The 17,645-nt window shown below is 36.8% G+C and overlaps 1 protein-coding gene across 1 annotated transcript; it reads right to left on the reverse strand.

The window, feature by feature from the left end:
• Positions 1 to 159: 159 nt before the first annotated feature.
• PCID2 (PCI domain containing 2) lies at positions 160 to 15,714 on the reverse strand. The gene is made up of 15 exons (XM_070943183.1): positions 15,597 to 15,714; positions 14,561 to 14,634; positions 13,954 to 14,043; positions 13,019 to 13,092; positions 12,492 to 12,559; positions 11,955 to 11,994; positions 10,968 to 11,022; positions 10,631 to 10,734; positions 9,958 to 10,033; positions 9,714 to 9,855; positions 8,269 to 8,369; positions 6,528 to 6,601; positions 5,127 to 5,252; positions 1,916 to 2,039; positions 160 to 717 (listed from the first exon to the last, which is right to left on the reverse strand). The coding sequence occupies exons 2-15, from the start codon at positions 14,594 to 14,596 to the stop codon at positions 628 to 630; spliced, it is 1,200 nt and encodes a 399-aa protein (XP_070799284.1). The 5' UTR covers positions 14,597 to 14,634; positions 15,597 to 15,714; the 3' UTR covers positions 160 to 627.
• Positions 15,715 to 17,645: the final 1,931 nt, after the last annotated feature.

Raw genomic sequence — 17,645 nt, forward strand, 5'->3', positions numbered from 1 at the left:
ACTAGATTCATTGTATGTGCCCTGCAGATAATTACTTAATGAAACGCTTAATAGCTCTAAATTGCCTTATAGGTGCTGAAGTTATATTAACAACACAACAGCCAGTCTCACTGAAAGTACTCTAAATTTACAATTTAAAAAATGTAAAACATCCAGCTATTATTTTTCATTTTCTACATTTAATTAAACTTTGAAAGATAACACATTAAGTCTTTACATGTTTTTTTAAAAAAATATTATAGCAATATTAAAATTGAAAACATCAATTATGGTCATGTTATGAAGTGTTCACCAGAGGTTATCAACAGAATATTATGCTGTTTATTCAATTGGGGATTTTTATCAAGAAAAATCCACACACAAAAAATTATGATGAAACAATACATAGTTCATTCTGTACCTGTTCTGAAAATTGCCTTCCAGAAGGTGGTTCTGAAGATTACAGAGAGGGGATCATAATCATTTCTTTTGAGTGGAAGGAAATAGTGGAGCCATTCCTTCTCTTCTGTGCTGCAGCAATCTCTTCAGCATGCCCCTTTTTGTCCTAAATGCAACACTGTTCCACCTTTTAAAGAGGGCTCCTCCAATTATAATCCCCGCCCAGGAGCAACATTCCTCCATCTCAGTTCAGCAGACAGTAGAAAGTGGAGGGAAAGGATTTTGCTTGCTGACAACAAGCTTCTGATGCTGATGTGATATATAGCCCTTAATATGACCCTGGTTTGGGGAGAAAAACCCACAAGCATCAGCCTGGCAAATTTAGAATAATTTACATATATCTCTTGAGTTTCAATATTTATTTAACTATGTATATGTTTTAATGTATGCCATTTTTGAAAGGTTAATTACAGATCAAAGCAATATTATGCACAGGGACATGCTGTTGTGCGAGGTTGTGTGATTTAGGCACTAGATTATTTGAATAAGGCATTTACAGGGCACAGGGCTAATGTGTGGTGAAATGAGTGAGAGTAGATTAACAGATTATTTTGCATCAATATTCAAGCAGGAAACAAAGTCACTGCAAACAAAATAGTGTTAAATCATATTCTGAATTAATGCTCCTTTTCCTGGTCTTGAATAATGTCATTATCCCATCCACCCCAAAAACAGATGCACAAGTATCTCAAAAGAAAGATAGTCCCAAACTGGATCCTTAACTCACAATTCAGCAGTTACAAATTATTCCATTACTCTCAACATAAACCCAAATTACCTCCAATTTAAGAACTGCTGTTCTAAATCAACTTGGCATCCTCCAGATTACCAAAATATAAACACATGTATTTATAAAGTTAAATCCCAGAATTCCAAATCAAGATGATCTTTCCACATGCTAGATAAGAATTTGGACAGCTAAAATTCAACACTGGTTGGAAAAGTGCACTAAAAGATATCAAGCAGGTATAAAGGAATTCCTTTTCTTGAATCAACATTGTGTTATATAATCCTTTCCATACACCATTGCTGCTGATACCGTGGATGTCTATTTTCCCTGAATCTGTTGCCTTCCAGCTATACCAAAACCATGAATTTCTGAATTCTCTGCCAGCTTGGCCACTGATTAAGCTGGCTGGGAATTTTGGGATCTGTTACCTCAGTGAAGCCCAAAGGCACAAGGCTGAAAAAGGCTTATGTATTCTCACCCTAACACAGAACCTGGGGCAGCTGGCAATGCTCCTAAACTAGTGATTAATATACTAATAATACAATGTTGGAGGAATATGTAATGGAGAAAAAAACTTGTCCAATTCCATTGAGTAACCATTTGTCCTTTTATGCTTATAAATATACAGAGAACGTTCACTGTATATAAAAGTAGGATTCAGACACATAAAATGTTATAGTACGGTAAGCCTACGACAACAGCATATGTTGTTTTTAACTATGCCATGTTATGAATGCCAACACTTACCATGTAAATGAGATTAGCCAAAATGCACTGGACTTCATCAATATCAACATCAGTGACTTTCATGAATTTCAGGGCAACCAGGAAGGCATCTAGAGCTAGCTGGTGAGTTTTAAGTAACAAATATCTGAAGGAAAGGGGGGGGGGAATCACAGTTGCTATTACTGATAGTAATTCCAACCTAGTCTATGCCTCAACCTCCATTTCTATGCCTTCGCTGCCTACTCATATTTCTGGTAATGAAAACATCTACATATTTTATTTTTCTGAGAAAAGATTCTGCCATATAGTCTGGAAGATCCAGCCAAATTTCATTGTGATTAAGTTTTGGAGTTGAAGGTGACTATTGCAAACTAGCAGGTAAAGGACTGTGGTAAAATATTACAGTTTTTGTGTGTGTATATGTATGCATGCATGTACATATGTGTATATGTATATGTATGCATGTATGTATGTGTGAATGTATACACACACATATATATGTAACCTTTAACTGGAAGAATCAGTGCAACATAGGAGAAAACCGTTTCAATCAAGGTATCTCAAAGGGGCTAACTTCTAGAATGTCAGGACCCATTATTCCCATGGGAATGAAATTTTGGAAAGTTCTTGCCATGTCAGCACAACTGAGCTGCTGTTCAGTGCCACTGCTCTGCTGCCATGGTTACCTGATCCTCATTTACAACATTCCCTGACACCTTCTCACAAGTCAATGGGGAAGCCTGAGAAGCTTGCAGGGAGAAAGTCAATGGGGATTATGTGATCATAGCTGCTGACAGAAACACAGTGATAGATTTGGACTTGTATTCTCTGTTTTGGTAAGGAAATACAGTATTTTTTGGAGTATAAGATGCACCTTAGTTTTTGGGGAGGAAAATAAGAAAAAAATTGATTGGCAGGTGGATTGGCCTCCTGGAAAATATATATATATATATATATATATATATATATATATATATATATATATGTGTGTGTGTGTGTGTGTGTGTGTGTGTGTGTGTGTGTGTGTGTGTGTGTGTCACACATATATATATATATACAATTTATTTATTTATTAAATTTCTGTATCGCCCTTCTCCCGGAGGACTCAGGGCGGTGAACAGCCAAGATTAAAATACATACAATATGAAAATTAAAATAATTTAAAACATAATTAAATCAATTTGGCTCCCCCAATTTAAAACCCCTTACCCATAAAATTAACCAGTTAAAAAATTTTAAGCCAGCCCGGCTTGCTGAAATAGAAAAGTCTTCAGAGCCCGGAGGAAAGTACAGAGGTCTGGGATCAGTTGTATCCCTGGGGGTAGCTCATTCCAGAGGGTGGCTGCCCCCACAGAGAAGGCTCTCCCCCTGGGGGCCGCCAGTGGACATTGTTTGACCGACGGCAGCCTGAGGAGACCCTCTCTGTGGGACCATATTGGCCGGCGGGAGGTTATTGGTGGCAAAAGATATCCCCAATCAGCTGTTCCCAGAGGTGAATTTTAGCAACAGGTTCCTTGGTTGTGAGCTCTCTGCCTTACTTTTTTTTTTTTTTTTGCTTTTTTTTCTGCCTCTGAAACTTCTGAAACTCCATTTCAGAAAAAAACTTCTTTTCCTGCCTCTGAAAGCCTCCAAAACAGAGTTTCAGAAAAAAAGCTTCTGAAGCTCTGTTTGGAGGCTTCTTTTCTGAAGCTCTGTTTGGAGGCTTTTTTTCTGAAGCTCTGTTTGGGGGCCTCTTTTCTGAAGCTTCGTTTCTGATGCTTTTTTCAGCTTCTGAAACCTCAGTTTGAGAAGCTGGGCGAGGCTACATTCGGAATATAAGACGCACCTAGATTTTCACCCTCTTTTTTTTGGAGGGGGGGGGGAAAGATGCGTCTTATACTCCAAAAAATACAGTATATCTGAAAGGATGACCCAAGTGGATCGTGAGTTGTCTAGTTAGTCCCTAATATTGGGTTAGTCCCAAATATTTGGAACCAAACTACCATATTATTACTTTATTTGAAGAATGAAAGAGAATCTTGATATTTTACTAATAGATTAGGGTTAATCCAAATAAGCAAGTCTGCTTATTTCAGAATAATGCAGCTCATATAAAGTATTATTTCTATTAATAGCCATACATGCTGAATCAAAACAGAATATAAAATTCATATAAACCAAACAATTCTCTTTATTCCCTGAATATGACTTTTCTCAGCTAGTTTGTATAGTTACTATAGTCAGAAAAGATAGCTTTCCAAGTCCCATCTCAGAGACCTCTCTTTTTTAAAAAATACACAGGGACAGTTTTTCTCTTGCCAGATATTTAAAATAACAGGCAAGTCTCTGAAAATCTAAAGCATGGTTCTTACATTTAAAACAATAGATTCCAGATGCTTCTGAAAAACGTATTACTGATTAAAAGATTTTACTAGTATAAATTTCCATTTAGGAAGATGGTCAAAAGGTTCTTTGCTCAACAAGTGCAAACTTGCCATTTCAAAAAGTACTCCTTACAATAAAGAGAAAATAAATAATATAGTTGTTGACTTACAACAGTTCATTTAGTGACACTTCAAAATTACAATAGCAGTAAAAAAGTGACTTGTGACTGTTTTTCACACTTACACCATTGCAACATCCCCATGTTCTTGTGATCAAAATTCAGACACTTGGCAATTGACTCATATTTATGACAGTTGCAGTGTCCGGAGGTCATGTGATCAATCTTTTGCGACCTTCTGACAAGTCAAAGTCAAAGAGCTTTGGTAGTACAGTGGTCTAAGGCACCCTGTTATTAAGCTGGTTATTAAGACCAATCTCGCCAAGGCTCAAGGTTGACTCAGCCTTCCATCCTTTCTAAGGTAGGTAAATTGAGGACCCAGTTGTGGGGGCAATAAGCTGACTTTGTATAAATATACAAAAGAATGAAGGCTATTGCTTAGCGCATTGTAAGCCGCCCTGAGTCTCGGGAGAAGGGCAGCATATAAATCAAATTTAAAAAAAAAAAAAAAAGGGAAAGCCAGGATCACTTAAATAACTGTATTACTAATTTAATACCTGCAGTGATTCACTTAACATCTGTGGGGCAAAACTCACTTAACAAATATCTCACTTAACAACAGAAATTTTGGGCTCAACTGTGGTCATAAGTCGAGGACTACCTGTAATTCTCGTTGATCTGACTTTTATAACATCAAATTGTACACAGTACACACTTAGCCATGTCAAGCAATATAAATGAAACTCTTACACTTTCTTGAAGAGATTTCTGTAGGTGATGATTTTCAGCTTCTCAAGAATAAGGAAGATACCGCAGCGAATGAAAAACGTCTCATGTTTTGCCAGAGCATCATTTAATAAAAGAAGGTTCCCTTCACTAAAGTAATTTAAAAAATAAAGATTTTGAACATTCCAAAAAATTCACAGTGACTATCTACATATAACTTGGGATGCATAATCCTATACTGAGTGATGAGCAACAAATAGCTTCATAGGAAGTTGGATATCCATTTATTTGACTTTTCTAGTATCTTGGTACTTCCCCCATAGCCAAGAGGAAGAATAAACTAAAACTCTGTTTCACTTTAACCTGACATATTATTATGGGAAAATGTGGAATTCTAATCTAACAGTCCAAGAGTTAGAGACTTGTTCAATCTTTCCTTTCCTGGTTTACTCAGAAGTGTTATCCCAATTAAGTAACTATCATTACTGATAAGTACTTGGTCAATTACTTCTTCCCACCTTGATCCTCCTACATTAAATACAGGGGTGTCAAACTAGCGGCTCATGGGCCAGATGCACCATGCGCAGGCCACACCCACCCCAGCACCGCAAAGGGTAAAAAGTCACAATATGTCACGTGACGCGATCAAGTTTGACACCCGTGCTATAAAGGCACCAAAACTCTTTCATAACCTAATGAAAGCATCATTACTTCACACTACACACTATTAATAACTTCTCATTGCAAGCAACCGTCCTGCTATAAGAAGGAGAGATACAACACATACATTCAATTGCCTGGAAAGGGCATGTTAACTTAGAACCAGCAACAAGCATGATATTCTTCAGAAAGAAGCCCAGAAAGAAATTAACCAGTTTACAAAAACCAGACCAAATCAGTAAATTAACATTCCAGTTTATATGAAAGAAGAGATCTAGTCAAAATAAAACATAATTTTACTTTGTTCTTCCTCCTGGTTTCATCGAAGAGAAACGAGAAAGTCCACAAACCATGACTTTGTCTTGGATGTTTCTGCTTGTACGTATCATACTAAACCGATATTTAGAGATATCAATATTGAGCAAATGAATTGGCAACTTTTTGCATTCTGGGATCTACTTTGCAAAGGGTGAGACTGCAATGGCAGGGCATTAGTACAAAGCAAGCAGAGTTACAGCTCAAATGTGGTTATGATTGGGGTATTCCATTTATTTCCTGAGGAGAGGAGAATGTTGGTTTAATCTGCATTACAACTGTCATTATTTCATATTATACTAATATGAAATTAGGACTAAGAAGAGCAGTTTTTTAAACAGCAAAGTAACATTCAACAGTTTGTGTTATCTACATTGTAAGACAAATAGTTTGCAATCTTACTACACTAATAGGATTATAAGTATATGCAGTTCCATAAATGAAACTTACCTCACAGCTTTTGTAACTTCTGCAAACTGCATGAGGTCATACTTTTTTAAAAGCTGGATCATTGGCATATGGCCCTGAAAATCCAAGCATAATTTTAAACTCAATGCCAAAAATTAGAAACACCAATAATCAGTTTTTTCCTAAAGCTATAAACAGTCATGAGTTGTTCTGCCAATTATCACCATAGCTAATCTCCTAGCACAAAAGAGATTATTTTTGGCTGCCTACTACTCAAATAATATCCAGCGTATGTAGGCAGGATCCTAATGGGATCCTAAACTGGGTCAAGTTAGGCCAAAGTCATCTCTCTAAAGTGTCCTACAGCACATTTACATTACATATTATTCCTAGTCATAACGCCATTTTTAACAGAAAGACCATTTTGAAAGACCAATTCTGAATCTAGCAGAAAGAATATATTGACAGCAGTCACTTTCCATTGGATCTGGAGTTGGAGTTTTGCATTTAGCAAAAGGTACCAAAGAACTGCTCTTTCTCCTCTTCCTGTGTTCTGAAGCTTGAACTAGTGTTCCTGCCTCATGGAGAAGTCATCACTTTATTCTTAAGTGCTTGCAACAGAAGTTCCAACTAAGCAGTTCAGGAAATTTATTAATGATTCTGGCTCTCTGGAATCCAGGTTGTCATTCTCAAACTACATCTGATGGCATACTATGTCCTCAATTTAGTTTCAAGTTTTCCTTGACAATTTGGAGCTACAAAACACAAAAAGCTATGTAACAACTGAACAGCTAACAATTTTATATGCCTAGTGGGTCCCAAATCTTACATGCCTTCTTCCATAAACTATACTTACGATGGGCAACTCCATAAATCTCTGGCCAAGAAAGGGCTCATTCCCCAATTCATTACTAAGTACAGGAACAGACCAGAGATTCTAATCTGCTGATACCTGACTTGATATCCATCAAAACACATATCATCATTTTTACATTAACATTCATTTTCATTTAAACAAGGTAGGAAAGAATGTGTGACTTCTGGAATTCTTTTCAACCCCTTTACCAGAAGTAGCCTTAGGAAGCATTTGTACTTTTGTCTGGGTAATGAATTAACAAGTTGCAACTGTATTTCTGCTCTATCCTTAAACTGCATTTGTGTTGTTTGTGTATATGTGAGCTGCATATACTCAACTCTGGATCACATGATGATGATGATGAAGGAGGAGGCCTAGAGAAGTAGAGCCAGTAGCATTCAGAGCCATGCCCTACAAGCCTTCCCACTTGGAACTTTTTCTACAGTTCCAAGGCAGCTCTGGACCATTTCTAAACACTATCTTTCTTCTGACTTCCAAATTTGTCCCATTCTGTGTAATTTTTATAGAGTCATTCTGTTGCCAAACAAATACACAACAGAAACAGTCCTGAGCTCTTTATATAATTTCTTTTGAGCAGTTCACTGGGTTGGCAAGAATAAAAGTAGGAACCCCAGCACGCTACAAAGCAAAGTGCCAGCTTCTTCCATTGCACTGAATGAACTCCAAACAGAGCTCTAGTCTTTCTTTAAAAAATGGACAGTTGCCAGTCCAAGTTTTGCAGAAACGTGTTCACCTGCCCAGAAAAAAGACAAGCCCTGAATAGAAGATAGAATGGATGAAAGGGGCAGGCCAACAGCTAATTTGAGAATATCCAGGACACATTCTCATAATTCCAAATTCTTATTCTATTCATCAAAGTTCGGAATCTCTCCTGGAGGAAGACTGATAAGTTCAAATGCCACTCACCAGTAACATTTTCACTGGCAGCAAATAAATCAATATCATCCTTTTGTTTTTCTGACTAGACCGGTGACAGTGCTCAAAGGCAAAAGACAGATACTCTTCAGCTGCAAGAAGACAAAAAAGAGGAACACCATAACTCATCAGCATAGACCAGGAGCAAGTACTGGGCTTAAAAAAAGTAGAAAAATCAGGAGAATCCACATCATGTTGGACCTTCTAAACAATAACAGAAAATAATGTTTCCTCTACACACAGTTTAATGAAATTAGCAATTTATCTATTTCAATAATTTGTGCTAATGATGAATTAAGGTGAGTTTATCCACAATATTTTTTTTAGCAATTTTTCCAAATGTGGCTCTGGAAGATTGCATATATCCTGTTACAGTGTAAAATCTAGCTCTTCAACATGTATGTCTTTTATGCCATTATCAACGCAAAAATAAAATCAGCTGAGATTTCAGTATACATTATATACATCAAGAGCAATGTATCTCAGTGTTGGCCATTTTAAGAGGGAGGACTTCAATTCCCAGAATTCCCCAGCTGGCATGCATTAGAGAGAAAGACCATAATGATTATTCTCAATAGTGGTTTGTACAAATACTCAAGTTTAATAGAACGGTTCTCCCTAATCATACTTACTCCTGAATTTTACTACATCAGTTTTCTGAAGAGCAACAAATGTCAATCTCACAATTGTCAGAAACTTAAACATTTTGAAAACAAGACAGTGTTCAAAGTAGAAAGGAATGCTTAGTTTTTAATCAATCTAATTTACGAGTTTGGTTTAACCTGAAACAGACCATTTCATTTTTCCCACACTCTACTTTTAACTCTGGAAATAAGAAACAGAATGACATTAATTTTTAAATCAGAAGGCACACCTCAAAACATAAGAATATAAAACAATTTTATGCTTCTGAATTTGATGTTAAGACTGCAGTATAATCACAGAAAGAAGGTCATATGCTCCTTCTATAGATATTCTTCTATAAGTTTCTATAGAGCTTCTACAGAAGCATCTCTCAGGTTAGAAGTTAATTGTGGTCAATGTAGTAGCATCAGTAGCATCAACAAAAGCTAGTATCAATTCAACATATATGACTAGTGAAAACATCAGCACAGAAATACTAGATAGATACAAATATGTGGAAGGAATATCAAAATAGGAAAGGAAGTAGAAAAACCAGGAAAATCCACAACATGTTGGACCTTCTAAATAATAGAAATGATGTTCTCTCCAAACAGTTTAATGAAATTTGCAATTTAATTTCAATAATTGTATTGACAATGAATTAAGATGAGTTTATCCACAGTCATATATCTGTAACCTGCAGTAGTCTTATGATACTGAGATCAGACATATCAAACCAACTTTTTAAATGTATTAATATGGAAAAGTTCATAGCAAAAAAACCCCATCAATTATATTAATATGATAAATACCTTGTTTAAAATCACTATCAAACATTGCCTTCCTTCCAACATAGTACCTGTATGTAACTCTTTGTGCCATGCTATATTCATCTTTAAGGTTTGAGCTATCAATTGCTCTTATCAATGGTTTACATAGGTGAAGTTTATTGATCTGGAAAGAACAACATTGTTAGCAGAGGGGAAGTTACATGTGACAACAATCTTGAGTTAAAAAGAAAGAATTCATGATAAGGTTTTCAAGTTCCTGTCATACCTTAAAATATATTTTAAATAGTTGATTCACCAGAAACAACATGCCCCACTTTTTTGAATCCTCAATGCTGGCTCGACTGTAACAAATATTACAAAAATGATCAAAATCAATTTTTATCCTTAAACATGCATATTAGGCTTTGAGCCACATTCCTAAACAAGTGTTTTTGTATACCAAAATCATAACCGAGGTCTGTACTAACATCATAATCCTCTTTACACATATTCAGAAACATTCTATTGAGCTCATCAGATCTAAAGTGGCATATATAAGAGTTGCTTTATAGGGAAGATGAGACACATAAAAATTTAATAAATAAATAAATAAATAATAAATAAATAAATAAATAATATAAATATTATGAAGGCCAGTTTCAATTGTGACATTTATCAATTAATTAATATTTACATTCATTTTCAACCCTACGAATTCAAATCTTAAGACTGAGGAAACTTTATCTTAAGAAAAATAACCTCTGCTTTAGGAAATTTGGTTAATAATTTGCCATAATAAAGCTTTCAAAGAATTCCAAATTCAACTTATGGACAGTTTCACAATTGTCTCACAAGTCAAGGAAGACTGACATATAACAAGCCTACAGACCAGTTTACAAAGTATAAAAACTGTCATGTATATTTCCAACAATTTAACCTAGGTCTAAGGATATACTCACGTGTCACTTGCACATACACGGAAACAGCTCATAAGAAGTTCAGCTGCTTTTTCCAACATGTCACCAACTTTGCCTTTGCCTTTCTTTGCTAGTTGTTGATCAGCCTATCATGACACAACAGTGAGATACAATCACACTTAAGCCTTCCAATCACTAAGTTGGGACAGAATACATACATACTCAGAATTTAGATACAGTGTATACACAAGTGAGCAAATACCTTTGTGTATTCCTGAACATGTTTCAAGCCAAGCCCAGAACATTTGTTACCCCATCCATCCCAATCTTTTCCTTTCCTTCAGCATCTATTAATTTTGGCCCAAGCAGCAATACTTACACTGTTGGCAAAAATTCGAAGATCAAGTGCCACTGCATACATAATAGGCAAAGCCCTGGCAAATGGAAATTCAACACAGGGTTAATCTTGCAAACAGTGAAAAATAACCTGCTGCATACTTTTAAGCATAGCAACAAAACATCTTTTATATTTATTATTGTAACATAGATAATGAAATTTTACAGTTTCTAATGAGTTCCTTTAATTTCTCCAAATATTCAGGGACATGGAAAAAGCACACCAATACCAAAGCCCACATTTATCCAGGACAAATAAGGCCTTGAGAGATTTCATGGCTGTTTCAAATCTTTACATGGGCTATTTTTAGTATTTATTGAGGATAGTCAAATGGCTGAAAATTATAGGAAAATGCTAAAGGTAAAGCTAAAGGTAAAGGTTCCCCTCACACATATGTGCTAGTCGTTCCCGACTCTAGGGGGCGGTGCTCATCTCCATTTCAAAGCTGAAGAGCCAGTGCTGTCCGAAGATGTCTCCATGATCATGTGGCCGGCATGACTAAACCAAAGGCACACAGAACACTGTTATCTTCCCACCAAAGGTGGTCCCTATTTTTCTACTTGCATTTTTTACGTGCTTTCGAACTCGGTTGGCAGAAGCTGGGACAAGTAACGGGAGCTCACCCCATTACATGGCACTAGGGATTCGAACTGTTGAACTGCCGACCTTTCGATCGACAAGCTGAGCGTCTTAGCCACTGAGCAAATAATTTAATGCAAATAAAATTAAATTTTGATTTAGTTGTCTATCTTTCTTCGATCTCCATGCCATTCTCTATGTATGACAAACTGCTATTTTTGGTCCGCCAAGAGATCACTTTGCTTCTGTTTATCTTCAAAGCTGAGGAACATTTGAGATATTAAAATGGGTTATATCCTGACTTCCTCTACCTATCTAAAATGGAATATTTCTCATCAGGCCAGTTCATTTATATTTTGAGATATAGATGTAAGTTAATCAGGTACTTACCAGTTTTCTTCTTTGTGTGCTTGAAAAGCTCTCAGGAAAGATGTAGAGAATATAAGGAAATCTGATGAAATGTGATTCATTTAAAAAATCATGGAATTTAGTGACCCAGCTCTAAGTGTGAACCCATAGCTTAACACCAATATAAAAAGGCAAAAATAATGTCCTTGGTTTAATATGGATATTCACAGGATGTGGATGACCGAAGCCACTCACACTTTGATCAGAAGAGGCCGCAACTATTACATCATGCTAATTACCAAATGTTAACATCCTCCTTATCTAGAAATGCAAACCCATTGACTATAAAAGCCAGGCATGAAGATTCTTTACATTGGGTGTAAAGCCAGAATTTTTTCAGTATTTACATCCAATTACAGTATAGTTGCCCCTGTTTATAGTATAGCTAGACCCTGAGTCTAAGTAGTAGATCAAACATTTATTTGGTCCTTAACCCAACATTGGTAACTCTGTAGTTTGTGCTGAAAGCTTAACTCCAAATTCCACTGCAAATTTTCAAGAGAGCAAATGGTAAAGGATATTGTACTACAACTGTTTGGCATTTGTATGCTTCTACAAAGTCATGGTTGGCAACTGCGTAAGTACATCTATTTAAAAAAATGAAACATGAATTTTAAACAATAACCAAAACTAAGCTGTCTTATATTCTCTTCACTTGAATTTAATAAATCTTAAACATGTTTTTTATTAGTAAATCCAACTGTACTTCTTAGTAGATTTATCCAGCAATTTAAATATCAGACTTCTTAAATGGCAACAAATTAATAGTAGCTAATTTCATTGGCTAAAAAGGATACTTGAGTAGAATGCTTACTTATGATATATTTACAATGTTTTATTTTCCTACTTTAGAATTTTTCAGGTACAATTCTATGCAAATATTCATTTTTATGGAATAACTGGGTTTAAAAAAATCCTATTCTTTTACACCATTTCAGCCACTTCTATACGTTCAGAATAATTGCTAAGATTTTTTTTTAGTACAAGGTTCCATTTGTGACTACTTGGAATACATGAATGTGGCATCTTATCTCACTCAGTTTTACCTTAAATGAGCAGCAAACATCTCATCATAAGGTGGTTCCAGCACTTGTTGACATTTTTCTTCTGGAGATGAAAGCTAATTATAAAATAGACCAGAGGGAAAAATGAGGCCTTGTTGCCATAAAATAGTTTGACAAAAACCATGAAGCTTTAGAAGTACAATTTAGCTGCCTTTGGCTTTTTTCTCATAGCAGCTGAAACAAATAATAAAAAGAACTTTATAAGTATACCGCCTGGCCAAATTCAATTTTTAAGAAGTTTTGAAGATATTTACAGAGTCTTTGTTCTTTCAGTCAATGCTATACAGTATGGGAGGGAGGAATCATTGGAATTAGATTCGAGAGTGACTAGGTTCACATTTTATAACAAAGATAAATTATACTTGCAACTCAAAAAAGGAAAAAAAAGAAGGCAATTAGGTTTCAAAAGTTTAACATACAATGATCATGTGAAACCAAATCCTTGCATGGGGCAACATTTCATCTAAAAGCTGGCTATTAAAAAGACTGTATAATATACTGCTTTTAGAATCACAGAATTCTGGAGTTAGAATGAACCACAAAGATTATTTATTCCTATCCTTTGAAATGTATAGAAAAATGAGTTAAACCTTCTTTCAGAGGTGGATGTCCAACCTTTTCTTTAAAAGATAGCAAACCAGTTCTGTAGAAAAACTGTTGAATACACCTTTTACATTGAGCAAGTACAAGGAGATACCTCGTCATTAAAAATATAAGTAAACATTGCAATACCTTTTAGGCATGGAATCCACAATAAATCAACAGTTCAAAGTGTATTTTAAAGTATTTTCCATGGCTCTAATTATGGCTATCTGACAATCCTATATATTTCTATTCAGGAATAAATAGGTCATGTTCCTTTATTGAATTTAGCAGAACTTCAATACATTTACAGGATTGCAGTCCAAATGTGTTACCTGCAGTCTAGGATTTGCAACATGAGGATGTTTAAATGACACTAATTCTGCACAAAACAATCCATCTCTGCCATCAATAGATTCCAGTACCTGTGAAAGAAAACCATGTAAATTTATTATTAGAGGACCAGCAAGAAAACTGTATTAACTCTTGCTAGTTTTGATTATGACCATCATAGTGCCCAGCGGTAGGGAGTAACATGTGACTTTCCAGATATTGCTGAATACAGTTCTCATCACTGATAATTGGAACTGGAGTCCATGAACATCTGGAAATCACATGCTGTCCATACAATTTTTATACTTATGGAGAAACCTCCTAGAATCAGGAATGAATAGAGCTGGGCCTTGGTATAAGTCTCATTTCTTTGTAACTAAAAATAGCAAAAATAGCAATGAAATAAGAAAAGATATGGCTAATTTAAAGTGATTTTTAAAATAATCTCATGAAATTATTGAAGGCAAAATGCTTCTACTATTTCCATGTACATTCAACAGAGCATTATTGGATTTGGATGTTAGATTAGAAGAATTTTTCAAAGTATACCAAAATAAATAACTAATAGCAGATGATTTTTTTTTCAAATTAGACTTATCAATTAATTACCTGCTGCAAATATTGGTTGATACTGATATGTGCCATTGAAAGAGCACTGCATAAAATTAAATGGATGCTTTAATCTGAAAAATAGTAGACATTAGTACAATAAAAATAATAGCACAAAAGTTATTCAAAAAGGGCTGAAAAATCCCAACTAGTCTCAAATCTTTCAGCACCATATTGACAAAAAAGATATCCCTTACTGTGTTTATATAATTTCACTGCTGCCATTACTTTTTCAAGAATAATCCCAACTCTCATCTCTTAAAGCCTATCCAATTTGAATCTTTAAGACCACATAGAGTTTATTTTATTGAGTTTATAGTTTACTTTTTAAGACCACATGTGATTTAAATCTATCGATTGGACTGTTTTCTCCCTATCTTCCATCCACAGAGGGCTGCACATCAGACCTTTCTCTGGGGGCCATTAATAATATAATTGGAAGCAGACTTATTAGTAACAGCTCCTTGCCTTTAGGATCCCCATCATTTAAGCACTTATTTAAGGGTTGTTCTCTCTTCCCAAAATTGATTTCCTAGAAGCCAGCTTCCTTCAGCACATAGTAGTTGGGATTCTCTCACCAATAAGTGTAGGTCTCAGCTGAACTGTCATACTCCAAATTCTTTAATAAAGCCGTTTGTACATAAAAACTTTTTAATTAGTTGAAAACTGATAAAAACTGTGTTTACTCCACATTAAATCATTGGATTAATTCTGTCGTCCTTTTTAACCCAGCGATGCTCGATGGCAGACAAACAGAAAAGGATCAGATCTTTGCAAAAAAGCTAAACTTAAAAGTTACAGGGGCGGCTTTTGCTGTCAGGTCCGAGAAGGGATTAAGGGCGGGCTGGCAGATGTTATTGAAACACAGCTCCCATCGGTGCTTGGAAGCAAAGCCGATGTGCAAACGACCAGAGCGGCACTAACCACTCACTGATCACGGTTGTTCATGGCTGCGAGAGCTAATCAGCAGCGAAAGCAAAAAGAGACCCCCTGCATATGCACCAAAGCAAGATTTAATACGAGAAAAAGAAGGAACCTTCTGGAACATAAGGACCAACACGTTTATTGCAGCTTCGCAGGAAAATATCTCGATTTCCGGAATCAATAACTGAGCCTTCACCAACGATACCAAACAGCCACGATGTTGCGGCACGCATGCGCACAACTTTCCTATTGGCTGCACTGTTTCTTCCAGGGCTGCCTACCACAAGACCGATTCCCGAACTACGTCACTGCTGGGTCGCCCTGCGGGCTCTGTTGCAGATAGGCGGACCAAGCAGAGCAGCTGTCAGGGTCCTCTATCGCGGATTGGCCGACTCCGGTTTAATGTTCCGCCTATTCCCAGGCCCTACCTACAATGGAAGCGACTCCTCGGTACTAATCTAACCGAACGAGAAGGGCGTGTCGATGCAAATGAATGGGGTGGGGCTCAGAGAAAGCGAATGATCGAAGCTTTTAAAAAATCCGGCGGCCACTAGGGGGCAGCAAAGGGGCAATGACCTGTAATTCTGCTGTCCGGATTTCTAGTATTAGTTTTTCTCATTATCTCCCAACCTAAAAGCCCAATAGGAACGCCTTGCTTTTTGCTTACTCTATCCGTTTGGTCAGATAATTTCCAGATTAAGCTAATGCGTAATTTACGGATTAAACCAGAATTAAAAGGTTATTTGTGTTTAGAGGAAACCTGTTGTCATTTGAGGGAATATATAGTTCTGATTTAGAATAGAATATAGAATAGAATTCTTTATTGGCCAAGTGTGATTGGACACACAAGGAATTTGTCTTGCTGCATATGCTCTTGGTGTACATAAAAGAAAAGATACATTCGTCAAGAATCATAAAGTACAACACTTAATGATAGTCATATAGGGAACAAATAAGCAATCAAATCATATTAGGAAATAGTCAATATAATGATTTCATGCAGTTCTCAATTTTCCTAAGGAGACGAGGGGGGAAAAAATAAAGCCCATCAAGAGGAAAAGCCTGAAAAAGTCTAATTTAACCACAAGCCGTTTGTTAGGATTGCACGCCTTGGCTCTACCAACAAGGCAGCGCAATTTTAGGCAGATTCTGCGCAGGCTGATCAGCGGATCGGCGCTATAACTAGCGAGGAGGAAGATCATATTGGAGGAATCCATCAGAATAGAGTAGGAGGGACCTTCGAGGTCTTCTAGTCCAACCCCCTTTCTCAAGTTTGTTAGGCTGTTCAGACGACGAAATGGAGTCTCTTGAGTCCGCGAGAACGTCTCCCTCGGGCGAGAGGCGAAGGAGCCATTTTGAGAGGCGCCGCTGGAAAGGCCCGGGGCTCAGCGAACAAGAAGGGGAAGCGCTCTTGCTGCGGCCGCGGCGGCTCTCGGGCTGTTTGTCCTTGCAGCTCTCGGATGAAACAGCGCGGCGCTTCTGGAAGTTGTGAGCAAACTGCCGTTTCCACGGGAAGTCTTCTACCTGTACTGTTGTTCCTTTGTAAGACACCCGGAGCCCACATTGGAAGATGGATGGATCCTCCTTTGAAAAGCCTTTAGCCTTTTCGCTACGCACCGAGCCGTGGGAATGGAGAGATCCTTGGGATCCTGCGATCTACCAAAACCGGCGGCAGCATTTGTCAATCCGGCGTTTCCCTCTTGCTCGAGTTAGCTGGCACCAATGAGGGGGGGAAATGCAACCGAAATATTTGGTTTTAAGGGTTTTGTTTGTAGGTTTATTTTCCGCCCATTTGCTTTTATAAAAGAATGGTCCAGTCACTGCCGTTCGATTAGATTGAGTGATTGATCGAATGCCATCAAGTCTTTTCAATTCCTGAAGACTCCGTAGATTTTCTCCATGAGGATCTTATCCCAGCCTGTTCTTGCAAGTCTCTCAACGGTGAATCATGAATTATCGTTTTTGTAGCTCAAGCCATCCGCCTTGCTTCTGGTCATCCCCTTTTACTCTTTCCATCCCCTTCAACTTTTTCAGCATTAGAGCCTTTTCCAGAGAACTAGATCTTTGCGTAATGTGTCTGAAATGGGATAATGTGAGCCTGATCATTTGTGTTTTAAGTGAGAACTCTTTTTAAAATATTTCTTTATTTTAAATACACATA

This window comes from Pituophis catenifer, unplaced genomic scaffold (genome assembly GCF_029215685.1).
Source record: "Pituophis catenifer annectens isolate HBS135680 unplaced genomic scaffold, rPitCat1.0.hap2 SCAF_4, whole genome shotgun sequence".
Taxonomy (NCBI): domain Eukaryota; kingdom Metazoa; phylum Chordata; class Lepidosauria; order Squamata; family Colubridae; genus Pituophis; species Pituophis catenifer.